This window comes from Scomber japonicus, chromosome 2, assembly GCF_027409825.1.
Source record: "Scomber japonicus isolate fScoJap1 chromosome 2, fScoJap1.pri, whole genome shotgun sequence".
Lineage (NCBI taxonomy): Eukaryota > Metazoa > Chordata > Actinopteri > Scombriformes > Scombridae > Scomber > Scomber japonicus.
In genome coordinates, this window is record NC_070579.1 from 26,462,588 (window position 1) to 26,481,836 (window position 19,249).

A 19,249-nucleotide genomic window follows, 5' to 3' on the forward strand; every position below is an offset into this window, starting at 1 on the left:
CATGACATGCTGGAAATGTTGCGTTAGAGAGTACACCCCAGAGGAGATCTTCCAAAAGCAAATTCTAAGAGCACACTGATTGCCCTTAGTGAGAGGCACAGCATTTCTGCAAGGAAATATACAGTGCCATAAATTAGATTTGCTTGGAAGGAGATAAAACAGCTAGTTTCCATGTTTTCAGCTCGTTATTAGATTTTACAAAAGTCTAGAAGACATTGGTGTGTTTTAACAGGATCTGTTAATGTGAGCATCTCTTGGCAAAGCAATTTAAATAGCACACTAGATGACTGAACCTTGAAATGTTTTCTTTTTCTCTAACCTGATCTAACTGGTGAAGAAAATGCACACCTCAGTAATCTGGCCTGACATCAAAATTGCAATATGCAACTTGATTGTCACAGAAACACCCTGCACTGCCCAAAAGGGTTCAAGAATGAGTCAAACCAGTGTGCAGTATGAAACAATAGCACTTTACTGGCACAATAGGGTATACTTGAGTAAAACTTAACCAAATATAAAAGGCAACTGTAATAATCATTGTTTAAGCTACATGTCATAGGAAATATCACTGCAGCAACAGAATGAGATGCACACCCACATCCCCAAACATGTGCATGACCTTTGTTTGCTTAGAAATCCTCTGAAGTGCTAATTAATCCACTCTGTGACATGATCTGTTTCCATGTCTCTGATTTAATTGTATTATCCTCCCATCATGGAAACATTTTGATGTCATGTCATTTTTAATCTTGACAGTTTGCCTCCCTCTTATGAACACACTAATTAACCCTTTTGTGACCCTGTTGTACCTTGGAACTGTCACTGTTTTTATTTGAGGAACCTTCTTCTGTAACATAATTAGCACTGACAGTTGAGGGTCAAATGCATAAAAGTGTGTACATATCACACCTGAGCCAAGATAAGGGAGTTGCATTATAACAGGCGATGAGGTCAACACAAACATAGCATGCCTTTATGCAGAGGTCCTGACACCATTTCCTCCCTGGTTTATGTGAAACTGTGTTGCTGTTCCACAGCTGTGCCAGTGATTTGATATTCAGAAGGGTCCATCACGATTTAGCTGTATGAGATGTAGAGCATGTAATCTGATGTTGATAGAATCACTTCCTACTGCATATTGCACTGGGAAAAGTGGGGGATCAGGTGTGAAATGTTTTCCGTTTTTTGTAGGCCAGAGGGCAGAATGAGGATAAGAGGCAAGCCTATTTTGATATGATCCACTTATATTTTAATTAGTCAGCAGGTTAAACTGGAGAAGTCACACACAGTGCTTGTTGTATGTAATACATGTCATGGAGAGCAGAGGTTCCATTATCTTAAATGGTTTGATGGAATTCATATGGAGATAATTGACAAAGAACAGAAGATTAAATTGATAGTTGTACACATAGTGATTTTAAGAAATTAGATAGTTAAACATTTTTTTTAACTACTTTTGATGTGGAAGCTCCAGAGGTTTGTTTAGGAAGCACAGACGGACTGGACATCCTGCCTGTTTAAAAAAGAAACCTCAATCAGTAGAGGTCACAGTTCAGGGTGTTGTATTTTGTGTTTCATCTTTAGTTATTAAGCTAACTCAAACAGCCAATTCAGTCAATGGCAGTACTCACCTCTTCCTGGTTATCTTGTCCTCCATAAGGGGCTGAAGGGTGAGGCAGGCCACTTCAGCCAGGGGCAAACGGGTAAGGCAGGCCCAACCACCTGCTCAAGAGTAGTGGTGGGCTCAGTGGAGGCAATCAATGCTGATTTATGTGATTATTTTATTCCTTATTGATAGGAATTTGTATTTATGCAAGTATTCATTCTTTGTAATATCTTTGTAGGGTTTCATGCAAATATTCATTATTTCATATCGCAGTGGTTCCTTGTCAGAGGTCATGTCCGGCAAATTACCTGCAGTGTGGAAGATATATAAGGCAGCTAGTTGCATTTAGTGCAAGTTGGTGTTGATGTGTCTCATGACGTTTGTATGGAAGACATTAAATGCCACAATACATGCATTGCACTTTACCACCGTCTCATGCCTCTCTGTGTGAAAACTTAAAGCCACCGCTAGTCAATTTGACAATGCACTTTGTCTAATTGCCAGCGCAGTGTGATTTTATAAAGCAATGTAAATAGTAATGACAATGGTAGTGAATGATGTTATCTGATGATGACTATGATGATGTGTGTTCTTTGCTTTGGGCTTACATTTCCAAGAGGTTGCAAACAAAACTTTTGGAAGTGCTTTAATGTTCTGTCTGCTCTGTCTAGTTGGTCTACTTTCTCTGTTCATGTCATTTTATAAACTCTGTGTCCTAATGACTTCCCCTTTTCTGTCTCTTTTTTTCTACAGTGTGGCAAAGCAGCTGAGAACTTTGACAAGTTCTTCACTCGCACCCAGCCCCAGCTCACACCACCAGATGAGCTGGTTATCGCCAACATCGACCAGGCTGAGTTTGCAGGGTTCTCTTTCATCAACCCGGAGTTTATACACCCGTCTCTCTACAGCAGCGCATGAGAAGGATGGGGTAACCTCCCTGAAGAATCTCTCCACTCACTGCCACCCACTTAAACCAATAGCCAACCTAACATCTGACCACAACTTGATCAAGGCACACCATTAACCTTTATGTTTTATTCATAAGCAGGATTTTAGAGCATGCATATCTGTTCTGTACACTATATTTTCCAGTATACATAATATAGTAGATATTCTTGGCCACCACAAGAAATCATTTCCTTTAGTTTAATGATGAGCATGTACTGTAGACAATATTTTCCCTTCTTATTCCTGCAATTTATACTGAAAGCACTGAGAGAGAAAGGTGTTTGGCTTTATTTATCTATGCCTGTAAAAATATAAGCATCAGAATATTTTAGGAGCATTCAACTAAAATAACATTTAAGGCATGTAGTAACTAATTCTGGGAAAAGATGCCATGAAACTGTTTGTACTTGCAAATCTCAATAACAGTGTAGTCTACAGATCTAGTAGGTGGGTCACAGCTTGTTATATACATTTAATCTGATGACCTCTCACATAAGGCAGTGAAATATGCTACAGCCAAATATGAAGGACAGGTGGTACAGGCATTGAAACAGCACTTTGTGATTCAATGTGATCTGTATCATGTTTACAGTTTTCTTCCCCTTTGATTTAATGGTAACGGTGTTGAATTATATTTTAGTACAGTTTGATTATAGCCGGTCTCAATTTCCAGTGTGCGTAGCAAATCAACTAAGGACTGAACTACTATTGTAATTAAATAATATGCAGCCTGTACAAAACGCATACTGTACAAGGCACACTGGTATGAAAGTGTGTCAGGGTTGGCTCCAATTTGTTAAAACTTAACTTTGCTTAACTATCGTCTACCTAGTTTGCCTGGTTTTTAAAATAATTAACACACTTCTTTCCTAGCCCTTAACCTGAGCTGCAGATTGTACATTTCCCTTGACAGTCATTGTGTGGACACACAGCAAACATTAAGCATTCAAGTTCATGGGCAGTGGCAGAACATTCGCATATCGATCTAAAGTTTACAGTTTGTCATTTTCTAACACTAGTCAGTGTTAACCTCTGTCTCTGTCCCAGTACACGCCCGCAAAACCTCCAATTGGTCATAAATGTCTTAAAATAGACATTTCCACAAACAGTTTTTTTTGTACTATATAATATGATATCATTGTGTATTAACCATGCAATGCTATATTGCACACAGTATCGTGCCCTCAAGAGATGATAAAACACATTTGTCAGGTTTCTTGGATACAACAGTTGCAAATCAGAAATACTTTTACTGAAAGGAATATCTTTTCTAAAAACAATTCACTGTCCAGAGAACAAACTCATCCTTCATTGGGAGTATGTTAACATAATCATTATTGATTGAATCATATTTAGTGTCCCACTTTTTTTTTGTTCTTTCATATCTTTGAAATAATTTCGTTCTTACTCTCCTCTTTTATGTGATATCATACATATTTTTCCATTAGATCAGATTAATATTTTAGTGTATCAAATGCCAGTGTATAACTCCTTTGTAAATAAATAATCATGAGTTATTTAAAGAGAGTATAGCAAATTGCAGTTTTTATACCAACACCTGAATGTGCTTTTATTACATTAATTAGATAAACCAATATTTGTATGTGTAAAAAATAAAATAAAAAATGAAACAACAAAGAGAGTACCCAGTACAGATCAGCAGTGTAACAGCTGGATGTCTTTAACAGTGTCCAGATTTAGCAAGTTGTGAGGAATAGCTGTGCGACTTGTTTTGGCAGTTTTATCATCAGTTGTTTTTTTGTTTGTTAGTTTTATTTTCTTCTTCTTCTATTTGATGATTGCACATTGTGCATTGATTGGATGAATGTCTGACTGTCCCTCTGTATCTGCATGCTGTTGGTAGACATCATCCATGCATGTGAACCATTAAATGTTGCATGCTACTTAATATAAAACCCCAAAAATGATACTCCACTCAAAATATAAGTTTAGAGTTCAGCGTCACACAGTTTCAGACAGCTGGAATTCATGTCGATTACAATGAATTTGATCAGTAACAACTTTTCAAGGTGGTAAACTGTCAATGGGTGTTGAGTGTTGCATCCTTGAAACAAAGAGATGAATTGTGTAGTATCACTTGTGTAGTATTATCAAAATTTTAGGTGGGCCTTTAAACATCACAGTCTGGTAACTTAAGAGTGCTGTTCTGACACCAGCTAGGCTCTTTTTAGATTTTGTGACTGTACTACCCACAAATCACAATTCAGAAGTTGACACAGTAACCTATGTGTGAAAGCAAGAGTGAAGAACAACAGTGATTTTGCCAAAAGACGGGAGATTGCAGGAAATGTAGATAATAGAGGAGACCTTTATCTACAGTACAGTTGTTAGATTCTACTTTTAAATAGATACTAATAGACACCTTCTGAAATGACTCTTTCCTGAGACCTAGTCGCTGGTTCAAGATCAGTACTCTTTCTCTGTAGAAGCTTGTATGTGTATATACATTATGGCCCCTGGTTCCATTTGCCTTTACCTATTTAGCTGTTGTGGAATACTGAATGCAGATCTGTGATGAGTTGTGACTTAGTATCTCTGCTCATTGGTAGACCTATGGGACCACTCACTCTCTAGTGTCTAATTAATGGGGTTTTATGTTATAATCTTTTAATCTTCTAATCTGTTGTGTCGTCTCATTGTAAAATCTTGTTTTTTGTTGCTTTTGCCGTTTTGTTTTGGGTATTTTTTGGCTGTTGTTGTCCATTGTTGTCAATGATATCAGGTTTATTTCTCCAGCTTCTGCTCAATAAATTCAGGAATGTTCAAAGGACATATATCACATTGGAAAACTTGTGTCTGACTAATATAGATCAGAATTATTGAAACATTTGTAATATTTTCTCCACACTTTTCTAATAACTGTGGACTCTCCTACCGTGTTTCCTATCATGTATTAATAACCTTTTGCATGTGCCAAACCTGGAAATGCCAGAACCCGACCATAGCAGCGTTGCACTAGCTGTAGTCAGATGAATGACTCTTTCTGGCAGCTTCTCTGTGTGCGGGCTGAGATCTGCCGAAAGCCACACCTGCTGTACACTCTGTTGGCCACATAACATATAGCATGCTGTCATGAATATACCAGTGCACATTGTTTCAGTACATGTCAGTTTGACATTTGACTCACCATACAAACAAACCATACACGGTACTAGATTTCTCTTTGAAGTAGCCTGTCTAGTCTAGGGGCAGAATTGTGTCTGGAAAAACATTTCATTTGATTAAACATCTACAGTGAATTTGACAGAAGTGAGAGAAAATATACCTTGTACATACTTAAAGTTTACTCAGCAACAGTCTTGCACTTGTCTGAGCCTAACTTGCACCTCTTTATGTGCTGACATAGCAGTCTAGCTCTCCTACAAGTCCATCCCTATAATAGCCTCTTTGATGTCTCGTTTCCCAATCTTCTTTCTCCATAGAACTATTTTCAAAATGTCAAGTCACAGTCAGTGTGGGCATGAAGAAAAAAAGATTATTTACTCTCCCCTTGTGTGCCTTTCCCAACTTAAACAAATATACTATACATCTTCTTCACTGTCATCCTTGTTCAACTCTTTACTCTGTTTTTCTGGCATACCATAGCTCCAACTTGTTGTATTTCAAATGATTTTCAAACTATATTCATTTACTCAATTTCCTTTCATTGTACTTCATGTTTGTGTTTTAGCTCATATAATTCTCATGATTGTGTGTGTATGTTTTGTTCAGGATTTTAATTTCAAGCGCATCGTGTTGACTGGCGCCAATTACATTTACAGTCCTAAAATTACAACTTGACTCATCCTTTTGTGTCTGCTTGCTATTACCTTTACCTCCCTGTGCCTATTAATGCCTGAATGATGTAGTTAGTTATGTAATAATGTAATGTGTAGACAATATCAGTGTGTATTGAGTGATGAAAAAAGTGAAGGAACAATGAACAGCTGATTAATGGAGTTTAGTTAGAATTAATGAAAGGACAGATGACTATGGCTTGTTTGGAGGATGACCCCTGTGCCTCATCACATTGAATCTCCCCCTTCCCTTGTCGTCTCCTGTTTGCCCTCTTTCATTCTACCTGTTCCTCCTTCCTCAGTGCCTGGGCCAAGTCAATCCATCATCTTATCAACAATGTCCTCCCTCTTCCACTTATTAAATCCCGTCAGGTCAGAAAAGCAGTTGATTTGTCCTGTGTTAATTCACATAACACAGTTTGCATCAATTCCACACTTTACTCCTCTCTACTGGTTCCCTCAATGTACCATGGGAAAGGATTTATAGGAGCCATATGTATTTAGTGTTTTACTTTGTTTACATTTGATTTGATGTCATCACCGTTTTGTTTTTAGTTGAATTGATTAGAATGGCGAGATTATAATGGGGTAACTTCTGTAAAGATATAATCTTAAATGTATGGTTTGAGAGAGAAAGTTGTTCAGATTTTTTTTAAATTGGCATTTCTTACAATACTGCTTTTAGGTACTTGTTTGCTTTAGATTAATCTTGTTTCCCTTTTGATTGTAGTAAGTCTTTGCTTTCTGCTGGGTCCTGTGTGTTCGCTGTGAACTGAGAGAGTTGAAGTGAACTGCCATCCTGTCAGCCATAAAAAGCACAGGATCAATGATGTGCAGGAATGCCTTATCTCTTAACCCATACAGTAACATGGTCTCTTACTCTCCTCTCTATGTTCATTTATAATCTCCCCATCTTTGTACATAAATGACTTACAGTAGATATCTACATAGACTGTAAAAGAAAGAATATATTGTATTTTGCAAATGGTGTATGTTTGTTTTCTTCCCCTGTAAGCCTGAATCCTTTAAAATGAGTCTGAGCTACTTACCTTGTAATTGATTGTGTCATTTGTACCTAATGTATGATAATGCAAATTAAAAAAAAAGAAAATGAGATCCATACCTATGCAAAGGAGTATTTATTTTATCTTTGAATGAAGGCAAGGCAAGGCAAGGCAAGGCAGCTTTATTTACATCACACATTTCATACACAATGGCAACTCAATGTGCTTTACATAAAACAAACTTTTAACAGTAAGAATTAGAAATAAAAAAACATAAAGACATGCAACTTGAGAAATAAAAATAAAACCCAATAACAGTAAAAACATGGAAACATTAAAACATACAATTAAACCCCCCTCTACCCACAAATAATAAAAAATAAAATATAAACAAAGTACAGAAAAATAGAAAGAGAGAGAAATAAAATATTATAATAGAGCATTAAATATAAGGTTGCAGCATAAAATAATGATATGCTTTCAAATCATTAAAGGGACATACAGTGCAAATGAAAGATCAAAATTTAAAGTGCTTTGATGAATGTGATGTTCAACTAAGAACTTTGACACATTGTAACACAGCAGTATTAAAACATGCTTTCAAGATATTAAAGATACCTGTTGGTATAATGCAATGTAATTCAACAGCATCGAACACATCATACTTCAAAATGACCATAAAGTTGAACCAACAATTCAGTTTAAACAAAAACTGAACATTATAACCCTCATGAATGCTGGGTGAGGTTTTATTGCAGGGAGCAGGTTGTATTAGACTGTTGCTAGATGTAACCTGCGTATATTCTGGTGAAGTTTTGGATTTCACCTCAACTGGGAAAGGTGTATATTGATCTGTTTTGACAAATGTGTTAGTGGCATCATCTAACCTTGCAGTGACATATTGCAGTCAGGTCTTCTCCTTCAAAAGTTTTCAAGGGAGCCGAGGTTGCTGGCGAAATTCAAATCATGCACATGCACTTAAAATACTGACCAATTTAGAGCAACAGCTACTTTGTCTACTATGTCTGACAGTAGTCTGTATCAGCCATTGCATGAGTAGAACTATTGCTTTCGTTTAACATTCTTGTTATTACAAGACTATAACACTTCTGCATAGACTGTGGGTGTGTACAGTATGAGTTGCCGCTTACTGCCACTTATAGATGGACTGTAAATGGACTGTACAAGCACACATCGACACATGGACTGGAGGAGATGGGAATCGAACCGCCAATCTTTCAATTGGAGGACGACCACTCTACCTTAATTATGTTTTGTCAATCCAACACAATCCCGGTTATAGGAGTGGTGCTGTGTGCCTATTGTAGTATGTTGAAGATGTGATATGTTAAGTAATAGATGTATCTGAGTTTTTACCCACAATTGTCCGACCAGCTCAATTTAGTAAGTATGGGTGTTTGCATACATGAGATCATATGCATGTATAAATACAGCAGAATGTGAGAGTGTTTTTCTACGGATCAATGCATATACAGAGGTGTTAGCGTGTGGGCTGGTTGGTTGGCTGGTTGGTTGGTTGATGTGTAGGCTCCTTCATTAGTTGGATCGCTGAGCTTGAGTCCGAATGAAGTCAGAGGCGCATTAGTGATGAAAGATAATAGAGTAGCACTCACTGCTGTCAGAAGTAATCAGAGTAGCCTGGTCTAAGACCCGACTGACATCATAAGATGTCGACCACATGTTTAGTACATGTTCCCATACAGCAAGAGTTTTTCGTGGAACCCATTAGCCCATTTGTCACCTTACCAAATACCTGCCACATCATACAGCAGAATACACTGTAATGGCAGCAACAACTGTACTAGTATTAGTACTAATTATACATTTGATTAAGAAATATTTTCTTAGAAAGTAATTTAATTTGGTTGCTTAATTTTACAGCTTAATTTACAAGTGTACATAACAGGGTTAAAACATTTCAAATATATTTGTACTCTGTAAAAATTTGTTAAAAACATGTACTTTTAACTGCATGGATGAAAGGGAACAAGAAGAACAGACAGGAAATACCCCTCTTCAACACTCATAATAAGGTGTTCACTCAATCTCACAAAGACAAGTTTTCCAGTAATTTCTTCCAACCTTGGCCCCTTTTTCATTTTGGACTTTTCTACTATCTTGTTAGTCACAAAACACTCACCACTATCCATATCATCAGACCCCTCACTATTCAGTTGATGGCTTTCATCAATCTCAAATGAGGGCCCATAACGCTCTGCTGGCAGGCTGCCAATGTACTAAATGGCGACAAAGAGTCAAAGGAAAAGGTTTGTACTGTGAGGTGTCCAAGGTTTGTAAAATTTTACAATACGTTGAAGTGTATTGATGTTATTTGCAAACCTTTCCAATGTCTTCTGTTCTTGACAATATCAAACAAATTAATATATAACACTTGACATGAATATGACATCAGGCATCAGTAGCTAAGATATATAATTTATATGATTAGAATATATTCAGTTTGGTTGAGTAGAATAAAAATGTGTGCTCACTTCTTTACATGTTCTCAGACAATGCATAGATCAGAGAAAGCCCTGCAGTGTGTTTACTGGACCCAGCTGGTGTGTGAGCTTTTGTTTAATACTTATATGTTTCAGTCCACTGGTTTCTCCCCCTATTACACAAACAGATGAATACTCACACCAAGATACACACATCTTCAGCATAACTTCATCTGCTACAAATAGCAAGAGCTAAGTTACAGTATATACAACCATATTGCTTTGCTGTGAGAGCTGTTCTCGCCTAAAGAAAAACAGATGCATTGGTGTTACAGTTTGATACATATTAGCATCTTTGTGAATAATGACTAAGCCAGGGTGCATTATACAAAATGACTGAATGATTTATGTGTGTGTTATGTAAAGAAAGGAAGAAACAAATGAAGACAGATAAAGAAAAAACATCTGCATGCAGTCAAAATTCTGGAGGAGTGAGTTTAAGAAAAAGATTTCATGAATTCTGAGAAGATATTAAAGGTAAGTGTAAGATATTGAAGGTACAGCAAACTAGGTCCAATTCTCATATGGTGTTTGACCTCCGATGGAGAAAAGCTTTACACGATTCTTGCTTCACCTTGTTCTGGTAAGTAAGGGCTGAGTATTTCCAGAAGGAGCCCACATTTTCTGCTGGCTTTGACATGTAATTGTCAGTGCAGAGAAGAAAATAGAAGAGGGGAGAATGCTTTAGCTTTAGCAGTATACAATGAGGAAATGTGTGAGGAATAAGCTTCTGTGAGAAGACATGATATAAAATGGGATGAGAAAGGTCCTCAGTGCCTTCCTGTGAGGCCAATGAGTGTGTGAAAGGCCAGGTCAGAGCCAAGCTGATGACTAGTTCTTCATTCACCCATGCCTCTGATCAGTCGAGAACAGAATGTGGTTAGTCAGACACACGCTTGATGCTCCTAAATGACTGGATGAATGTCCACATGCTTAGAGATTGGTTGTGCTGAATTCAGTCTGACAGCAGCTCTGACTCTGTGTAAATCATTGTTATCATTAAAATACCGTATTCTATCATGAGACCATCATTTTTAACACTAAGTTTAATAAATAGGTCCCTTTAAAGGAATTTTCCTTCAAATTGCAAAGGCAGACATAAGAAATGTATACAAAACTACAGGTGAAGAATGTGGGAAGAATATAAAAATGCAGAGACTGCTAAACAGACATTATGTTGTACTGCAGCTCATTTTATGCATTTAGAAACAGATGCAAACTCACCTTTCTTAACCTCAGTTACTATAGCAATGGAAAGCTGATTATGTGTTGGGATATGAAGTCACTTTTTTATGGCTGTGCAATTGTGTGACCACAGATCTTGCGATTTGACTATGTGTCTAAATTTGGAAACACAACAACAACAAAAGTACTAATTTATGACATGTGACAGTATGTGAAAAAAATGGCATAATGACAAAATGACATACAGCACATTATGATTAACTTCTGAAATGGTTCACTGTCACATCTGCTAAAAAAAATTAAATCTGTGTGACAACACTTAAATAAATGAATAAATAAAGTGCAGCTACATTTCCCTTGTCCCTAATGATTTGTAATCAATGTCTTAACCTCACCTGCTAATGGAGATTACAACATTATCTTAACTCATCAGAAACAATTGATTTCAATAACAACCACAATCCCTTTACAAATGAGAGAGACCTGTGCTCCCATTGCTCCCTTGTGTCACACTGTAACACTGCAATGTGTAATTATGCTTGAATACCTGGAGACCAGGTTTGCTGTGTAGTGATTAGTTTAGGAATATTTAAGATAGAAGTATTACATTTGGATAAATGGGAAAAAAGGACCTGACTCAGTGAGCATTGCATATAAATAGGTTTTTATGTATATACCATATGGTGTGCATTTCAGGGCACCTTATGAATGTGGCCATGACACCCAGTGTCAAGTAATCTTTGGCATGGTATAGGCTGCAGTACATTAAGCACAAACGACTTAATTTGCTGTTAACATGAAAAACAACTTCTGGAAAAAGGAAACAAAGCATTGAGTCATGGAGCCTTCAGGGATGTACATGATTAAAAATCATTCAAACTGTCATCACACCATCACAAGAACGCAGCATCTCCCCTCTCCTCCGCACACCTGACGGGAGGCTTGAGTGCCGTGTTGGGCACCACGTGCCATGCGCCACGCGCTCAGTTCTGGCTTGGATAGTAGCAGTGCGCGAGCAGCGGATCCCACCCGCCACACAAGCTTTCTGCGCGCCAAACCAGAGACAACACGGACAGACTGAACGGAACGGAACGGGAGGAGGAAGAATAAAGGCAAGGAAAGAACATCGCTTTCCTCAACGAGTCTTCTTCGTGAAGGTAAATTATTTTATCCATGTCATTCTTAACTGCGTTTTGTGAAGATAATAGTTTTTTTGCTTTGGAAAAAGGTGCTGTTGATCGTTTCATACATGTTAGGGAGCGGTTAGTTTAATGTTTTACAGATGTTTTGATTTATGCCTGTTAAACTGGCGCTTGTTCAAATACTTAAGTTGCAAAATAGATATTATTCTTGCTCTCATAATCAGGGTGGAAGTAGGGTTTATTCATATTTCTATGAGAACAATGGAGTTTGCACTTTTTTGACAAACTTGCTTTAAAGAATTGCTGCGATACAAATAACATTTAACTGACTTTAACAGGTTTTTATTTAGCTACCATTTGTCATTTTTGCTCCTCTCCAACACATGCATGCGTCCCCCACGAATATATATGTAAGGGACATGCAAAGCTGAACTAGACTATCTATTATTAAAACCTTATAATACTGTGTTTGGTTCCATGTAGTAGTCTAATCACGATAGCCCTTAATGCACTGTAATATGAAGAATCATTTATTTGACACCTATACTTGGGTGAGAGAAGGTGAGAGAGATTGAGAGGGAAGATGAACAAAAGAGAGATATTGAGAATATGTGTTATGAATGACTAAATAACTTACAATAGAGAAACTACATCTACAGTCAGCCAGAGGGATAATGAAGCATAGATTAAAATAATTTCAAGGATCAAGTATTATTGGTTACGTGAATGTTTTTTAGTCCATGTCTATTTGTAATAAAGGCTGTATCATCTCCTTTATTGGCTTTATACACCGCCAATAAAAATGTGGGCAACATAGATGAGTTTTCCTCCTCTTCATTTATTGAATCCAACTGGCACAAAGGGCTAAGTAACAGTTTTGGTATTGACTGTTTAGGAGTGGAACGTTTCAGCACCATGGACAGCAACTTGTGCGCAAGCCAACAGTAGGCATAACAAACAGCTGGCTTTGATTACACTACAGAGAAGGTAGTCAATAATTAGATAATCATTATTATTATTATATTTTCATTTCTCATTTCATTAAACATTGACCAAGACACACATATAGTAGATTTGTTTTAGGCATCTGAAGAGTAATGATATTCTGGGACTCACTTCCACAGCAGCCATTTACATTCAATGTGTCCATATAATCAGTATTTAGCTAAAGAATGTGGTCCTGTGAGGGGGAAAATGTATAGCTACTTTAATGATTTTATGAGATTGACAATTGCAAACCGTGTAATATGATATCTATTTAAAATGTAAGTGTTAATGCAGATCTGGTAATTATAAAAATGTGTCCGAAAGTAAACCGATTTTAAGATTAAATTATTAGTGTATATCCTGACTGCCAAAATTCTGCATTTGCATCACTGGGCACAAGCCTACTTGTCTGACAGCCATTTTTCAGTGTGCCAGCCACACAAATACTGCACAAATTTAGACAGCAGTGGTGCGACCTGCATGGGATTATTTTTCAGCAATTGCAGATGAAAAAAGTGTCTTCTTGACACCGTAGGCTCCATACAGGCAGCATTCTGGCAACTCATACCCTCTCTGGGTGAGAGAATGCTTGTTACAATGAGACAGACTGGTATAATATTCATCCACCTTATATGGACATAGTGTAGTAGTTCTGTCTGTGAAGACAAATACATTTCACTTCTATAAAGATTTTGGGTTTGTTCACTTTCAATACAGTCTTTCAAACACACTCATACCTATGGCTACTCACTTTTTATAGACTCAAGGTAAATGTATAGAATTTCAGAGAAGCTTCAAAGAGCTTCTGTATTGATTTAATTGGAAGACATGGTATGTAACTGATGCTATCATTAAGATGTAAACATTGCTTCACGGCTTCATGTTTTCAAAAGCTAAACCACTGACTTTAAACACATGTTTAGCCCTTGGTAGTCAATGAATTTTTGCGTTTTTCATTTCTGGTATGTGACACTTCATACATATTTTCAAAGGCTCAAGGATCCAGAGACTTTTTTTCAAGCTTTGTTGCAAACGGTTTTACAGCCCTGCCATTAAAATCATACAGTCTTCCTCCATTTCTCTTGCACCCCTGTGTCTTATTAACCCAGTAACACCAGTGTTCACAATTTATCACACTGCCAACATGGAAACACAGCTAGGTCATTATTACTAGAAACATCTTACAGTAAATGCATTTCATGTTGAGAAATATGTTCAATGTTCTCAATTGTATATTGTACTGCTGTATTACTACAGTATACACCATGTATACTATACTATATAGGAGTGTATTATTGGCATTAGCCAGCCAGCTATGATAAAAGTGTGTCTGTATTATTCTATTATATACAATTAATGGTAAAATTAGTTGATATAATGAAATATTTATCGTTATCTTTTATTTCAGTTTAGGTTTATATGAGGATGTGCAGAGAATATGTATTCATTTAAAGTACAGTAAGCCTTATATGTAAATATTCTACATCAGGGCACTTTACAGTATTAGCAGTAGGTACCATTTTGTTAGTCTTCTTAGTATTTATATAAAGCGAGCATCACATGCTGACAATAAAACAAATTATTCAAATACACTAAATACCTACAGCATCAACCTAGTCTCTCAGCTGCAACTCATGTGTTGCAATGATCACTCAACCTCTAAGGAACCCCCTGGTGGGAGTATCCTCAGAAAGTAAACTCAGTGATCACAGCTGAGAGAGGTGCTCACACCCCCCGTTGTGACAGTGATCAACTTTCTTAGTTTTAAGCTAATTTGACAATATAGATCACTGTGCTGCTAAAACACAGAATCTGGTAGTCATTACAAAGTCAGTTCCTTCTGCACTAACGATGGAAGAACATATGTGTACTGTTACTAAACATACTGTATAATTTATTAAATGTATATACTCTGTGTTGAAATTTCCACTGACGAGCATCTACTGCATCTTTAATGATTTGATCCTCTATGTTTGTGGGTCTGTGTGTGTTTTCATATAATATGTTCTTTACGACCTTGCTGTATTTGTGCCTCTGTGTCTTTCTCCTGTTTTCCTTTGTATCCCCGCTCCAGCATGTCAAATGCACTACCAAAAAGGAAGCCTTGTTTTGGGACTCACTCATCAGTCCATTCATGCTTGACTAATTCGGAGGCCTCTCTGTATAGTGTTGCCTGGCGACGGGGCCAAGTCAAGCACTTATAAATTGGAGACTTGTTCTTATAACAATGATGGGTAAATGGATGTCAGTGCTATTTCTGTGGGTCACTGTTTCTTGTGCCAGAATCAGTGGAGTATCGACCCTTTTAGAGATCACTAGCTACATCAATTAGATTAAATAGACCTGTCTGCCATCTTTGTTACAAATACATTCACATGGAATAAAGCAGTTTAAGATAATTGTTACTCGTACACAGTTTTGGTCCTAGTCAGCTTTTGGTTAAACAAATTGGTCCTTGAAGGGCCTTTTGCACTGAAGATATTTATTTAAAATGTCTTTGTTCAGCCTTCCACAGTTTATACTCATTTATGATCAGAAGATATTAAAGGCAGAGAGCAAGCTGACTGACAAGCTATCTTTGGATATTTTGGTCATGATACTAAAATGCTCAAAAGACTGCTGAAAGCCAAAACCATTTGCGAAAAGACATAAGGGAACTGCCATTGGAACAGCATGAAAGGGTTGGGCTACATCCAGAGCTGCCCCATCTAATTAATATGATTTGACATTACAGAAGAGTACTATGTTTTGATGCATGCTGCTCCGGAGTCTTGAGCTTCCTCCAACATTAGGTCATCTGGTTCAACTAGGATTAAATATGTGGCAGCATTAAACAGTCAGTAAACAGCTGGTAGAATTAGTTTTAACCTGAATCACGTGGCTCTAATGTAGAAAGGAGGTGATTTCCACTTCATTGTCTGACTTCACAGCTCGCCACCACCTCTCTCTGCCTTTTGTCTGGCCCACAGCAAGGATTTGGCTTTCTTATTTTTGGTAGGCATGCCTTCAAGGGTAGGCTAATGCTCCTTCAAAGGCAGAGTTCTTAACTCACCACCAGAAGCCAGCATAGGTCACAGATAATGGCTGATATAAGAGAGCATCTGGAAAAAATGTCTTCTATATCATACAGTATTAACTGTTAGATTATCAAGGGACCAGACGAAACAACAGTGCTACTATGAACAGATTGGAAGAGTCCTTCATTAGTAGCTCTGCTAAAATATTAATGCCTCACTAGCTGCTCCTATTAACTACATAAATATAATAAATTAGCAGTAGGTTTGACAGACTCTTCCCAACTGCACAAGATAATTGTTAAGTTGTTGTGTTTTTCATTTGGAAATGAAACATTATGTTTAAACAGATGACACTTGCTGCAGCCAGCACATAATCACATTAAATATGATATGCTGGTGTTAGTGAAAGAATATGAAGGATGTATGTATGTGAATGTCGATGTATACTGTACTGTAGGAATGTGCCAATGATGGAACTGTTCAAGATCTCAGCTGGCAAACGATGGGGGTTGCCAGCCTCGTCCAGCTGTGTCTGTGGTTTGATGACATTTGTCCTCTCGTCGCATTGGACCGCTAGTGTCCTCCAGCCAACCCTAGCAACATTAACCAACAGCAACCAAGCCCCATAGTGTTAGTTGCCTGTCCACATCAGAGGCAACACAAGGATTGCACTCACTGTCGCGTTCTTACAGCCACAGTAACTGGGTCAATAAACAGATCCATGCTGTGACGCTGACCAACCCTTGACAGAGATAAACAAATACACAAATTAAAATTAGGGTGTCAGTTGTTTTACAATGAATCTCTCTTCTTTCACCATAGCCATGGGTTATACTCCCTAATTCAGTGGGTGGACAATATATTTTTGAAAAGTATTTGCAATTGTTTTCATCATTAAACTTTTAAACTTTCCTCGATTTGTCAAGTGAGGAACAGTTGAAGTAAAACTATGTGCACATTTTCTTCATGAGCCAATAATTGTGTTTTTCAGGCCAATGTATTTTGACGTCTAAACTTTTGTGTTGTTATGGATCAGTTGTTTTCTTGCCCTGCCTTGGAGGTCTGTCTTTCAACACAGTACACATTTGAAAAGGTTGGAGACATCTGTGTACCTCTTTGCCATGCCATTGCATTTCTGATTGTTTTTGTTGAAAGTGGTATGTTTTGCAGTGAGTCTGCTCAAATGAAGGTTGACAGGAGGTTAGGTGCATGTTAACAGTGACGACAGAAGAGGAATGCCCCACTTTTTGTGATGATGTGCCCTTTACTCTAGCAGCGGTGTGCTTCTACCTTACTTGATATTAGCATGGCCTCTAGACTCCTAGTGGTATTGTTTTGTATTACATCACTGGCTGAGAACTTTTGACAAATCGTTTTGAAAAATGTTTTTGTGAATACCTTGAAAACATAACTTCAGTATAATTCAATTTTTAAAATGATGTTTTTGCACAAAGGACATACTGTATGTTAAGGTGACAGGAACATGTTTGCTGAATTAATCATCATATTAAAGCGGGAGCAGATTCACGTCACATTCAAACAGGTTTTTAAAGGAAGCACTCATGTTTATGCAGGAGAGAGGTGGTTTTGTGTATCCCTTTACAGACAGGACTACAAGGCTTTTGTGTTGTTCCCACTGGCTTTGAACATCTAATGAGACACATTACTCAATGAAATGAAAATGTTTTTTTCTCAACTCATATCAGTCTCCATCTGTAATCCTTTAGAGACGAGATCATTGAGTAGATTAATATTCACTAAGGACTGAAAATGGTGCTACTGTGAGTGTGTGTGTGTGTGCGTTTTGTGTCCTGTTTTGAGTGATTTAACACTCTTACGTTTTTGCTCATAAAAACATAAAAGACCTAATCAAGCAAAGTTACTCAGGTGACTATGAGCTAGCACTGCCTTTACTGTAAAGCTTGTATTTATTATACAGTGTCATTCAGTAGCTCTGTGTTGTTATTGTGTGTTGTGCTCAAAAATAGATAGATGGTGTCTTACCCCAACCATTTATAATACAAGGCATTCTTTTTAACTTATCAGGTATCAATCTATCATGGCTACTTCTTGCTTGTGATTTGAATGGTGTCTGTGTCAAAACCATCTGGCTGGTTGCAACAACTATGAATGGTGTGAATAATGCCATGGTGTTAGAGTGGGGCAAACTTCATCAGTATTTCTTTAATAATTTTCAGAAGAGCTGCTATAGGTCAAATGCCTGTATTCTGTGAAAATATAACTTTATATTGAATTAATGATTTGGTATTCAAATAAAAACGGTTATATTACATAAATATGAATTATGGTCATAATGATCTTTTGTAGATGCTTGAAAAGTAACAACCCTAAATAGCTCCTCCTCCTTCTTTAATGACACCCTGTCCTTTAATGATATTCTGTTCTCATTAATGCTGACCCTTTATGCTTTAGTGAACGCTTATTGCTTATGCATGCATCCCAGCTGCTTCTAATCACCAATGCTCTTTCTGGTCTAACATACTGACCTATGGGTCATAGTTCAAAAGCAGGTCCAGTCTCATGAGATAGGTAAAGGACGCTTCTCTTAAACTCAAAATAGTTCAGATTGAATTTGTGCCATATAGTCATAAAGTACTTGTATCAATACATGTATATATACATACTTACATAACGTAATTTGACATTGACAGTCAAATATGCCTCTGTCTGTTATTCTCAGGCCATCTAAGTAAGTTGTGTACTACTCCAAGAATGCATGTTCATACCTGTGCACACACATGCACAAGACAAATTAGTTCATTGCATGACATAAAAATAAAAAAGAAAGAGTTGTATGTATCAAATTTACATTTTAAGTTCTACCTCTGAAATACAGTTTTTTCTTAACAGGGACAACACAGATAAACACTTTTATGAGGAGAAAGATGGAAGAAGTGTAATGAATATAGGCCAGATGAAGCTTATTCACAGTTAGGCTTTTACACCCAGAAAATAACTAAGACAAATGGATATAAGATAAAACAGGAGCAACAACAAGAACAACAGAGTCGACAAGACAG

General features: G+C 37.3%; 1 protein-coding gene across 1 annotated transcript in view; it reads left to right on the top strand.

Moving 5' to 3' along the window:
• Positions 1-3,041, top strand: part of LOC128372880 (protein kinase C alpha type-like) — a 156,589-nt gene extending 153,548 nt beyond the window's left edge. The window contains exon 17 of the mRNA XM_053333081.1: positions 2,360-3,041. Within this exon, the coding sequence (XP_053189056.1) occupies positions 2,360-2,524 (165 nt within the window). The 3' untranslated portion in view covers positions 2,525-3,041. The remainder of the gene's footprint in view (positions 1-2,359) is intronic.
• Positions 3,042-19,249: the final 16,208 nt, after the last annotated feature.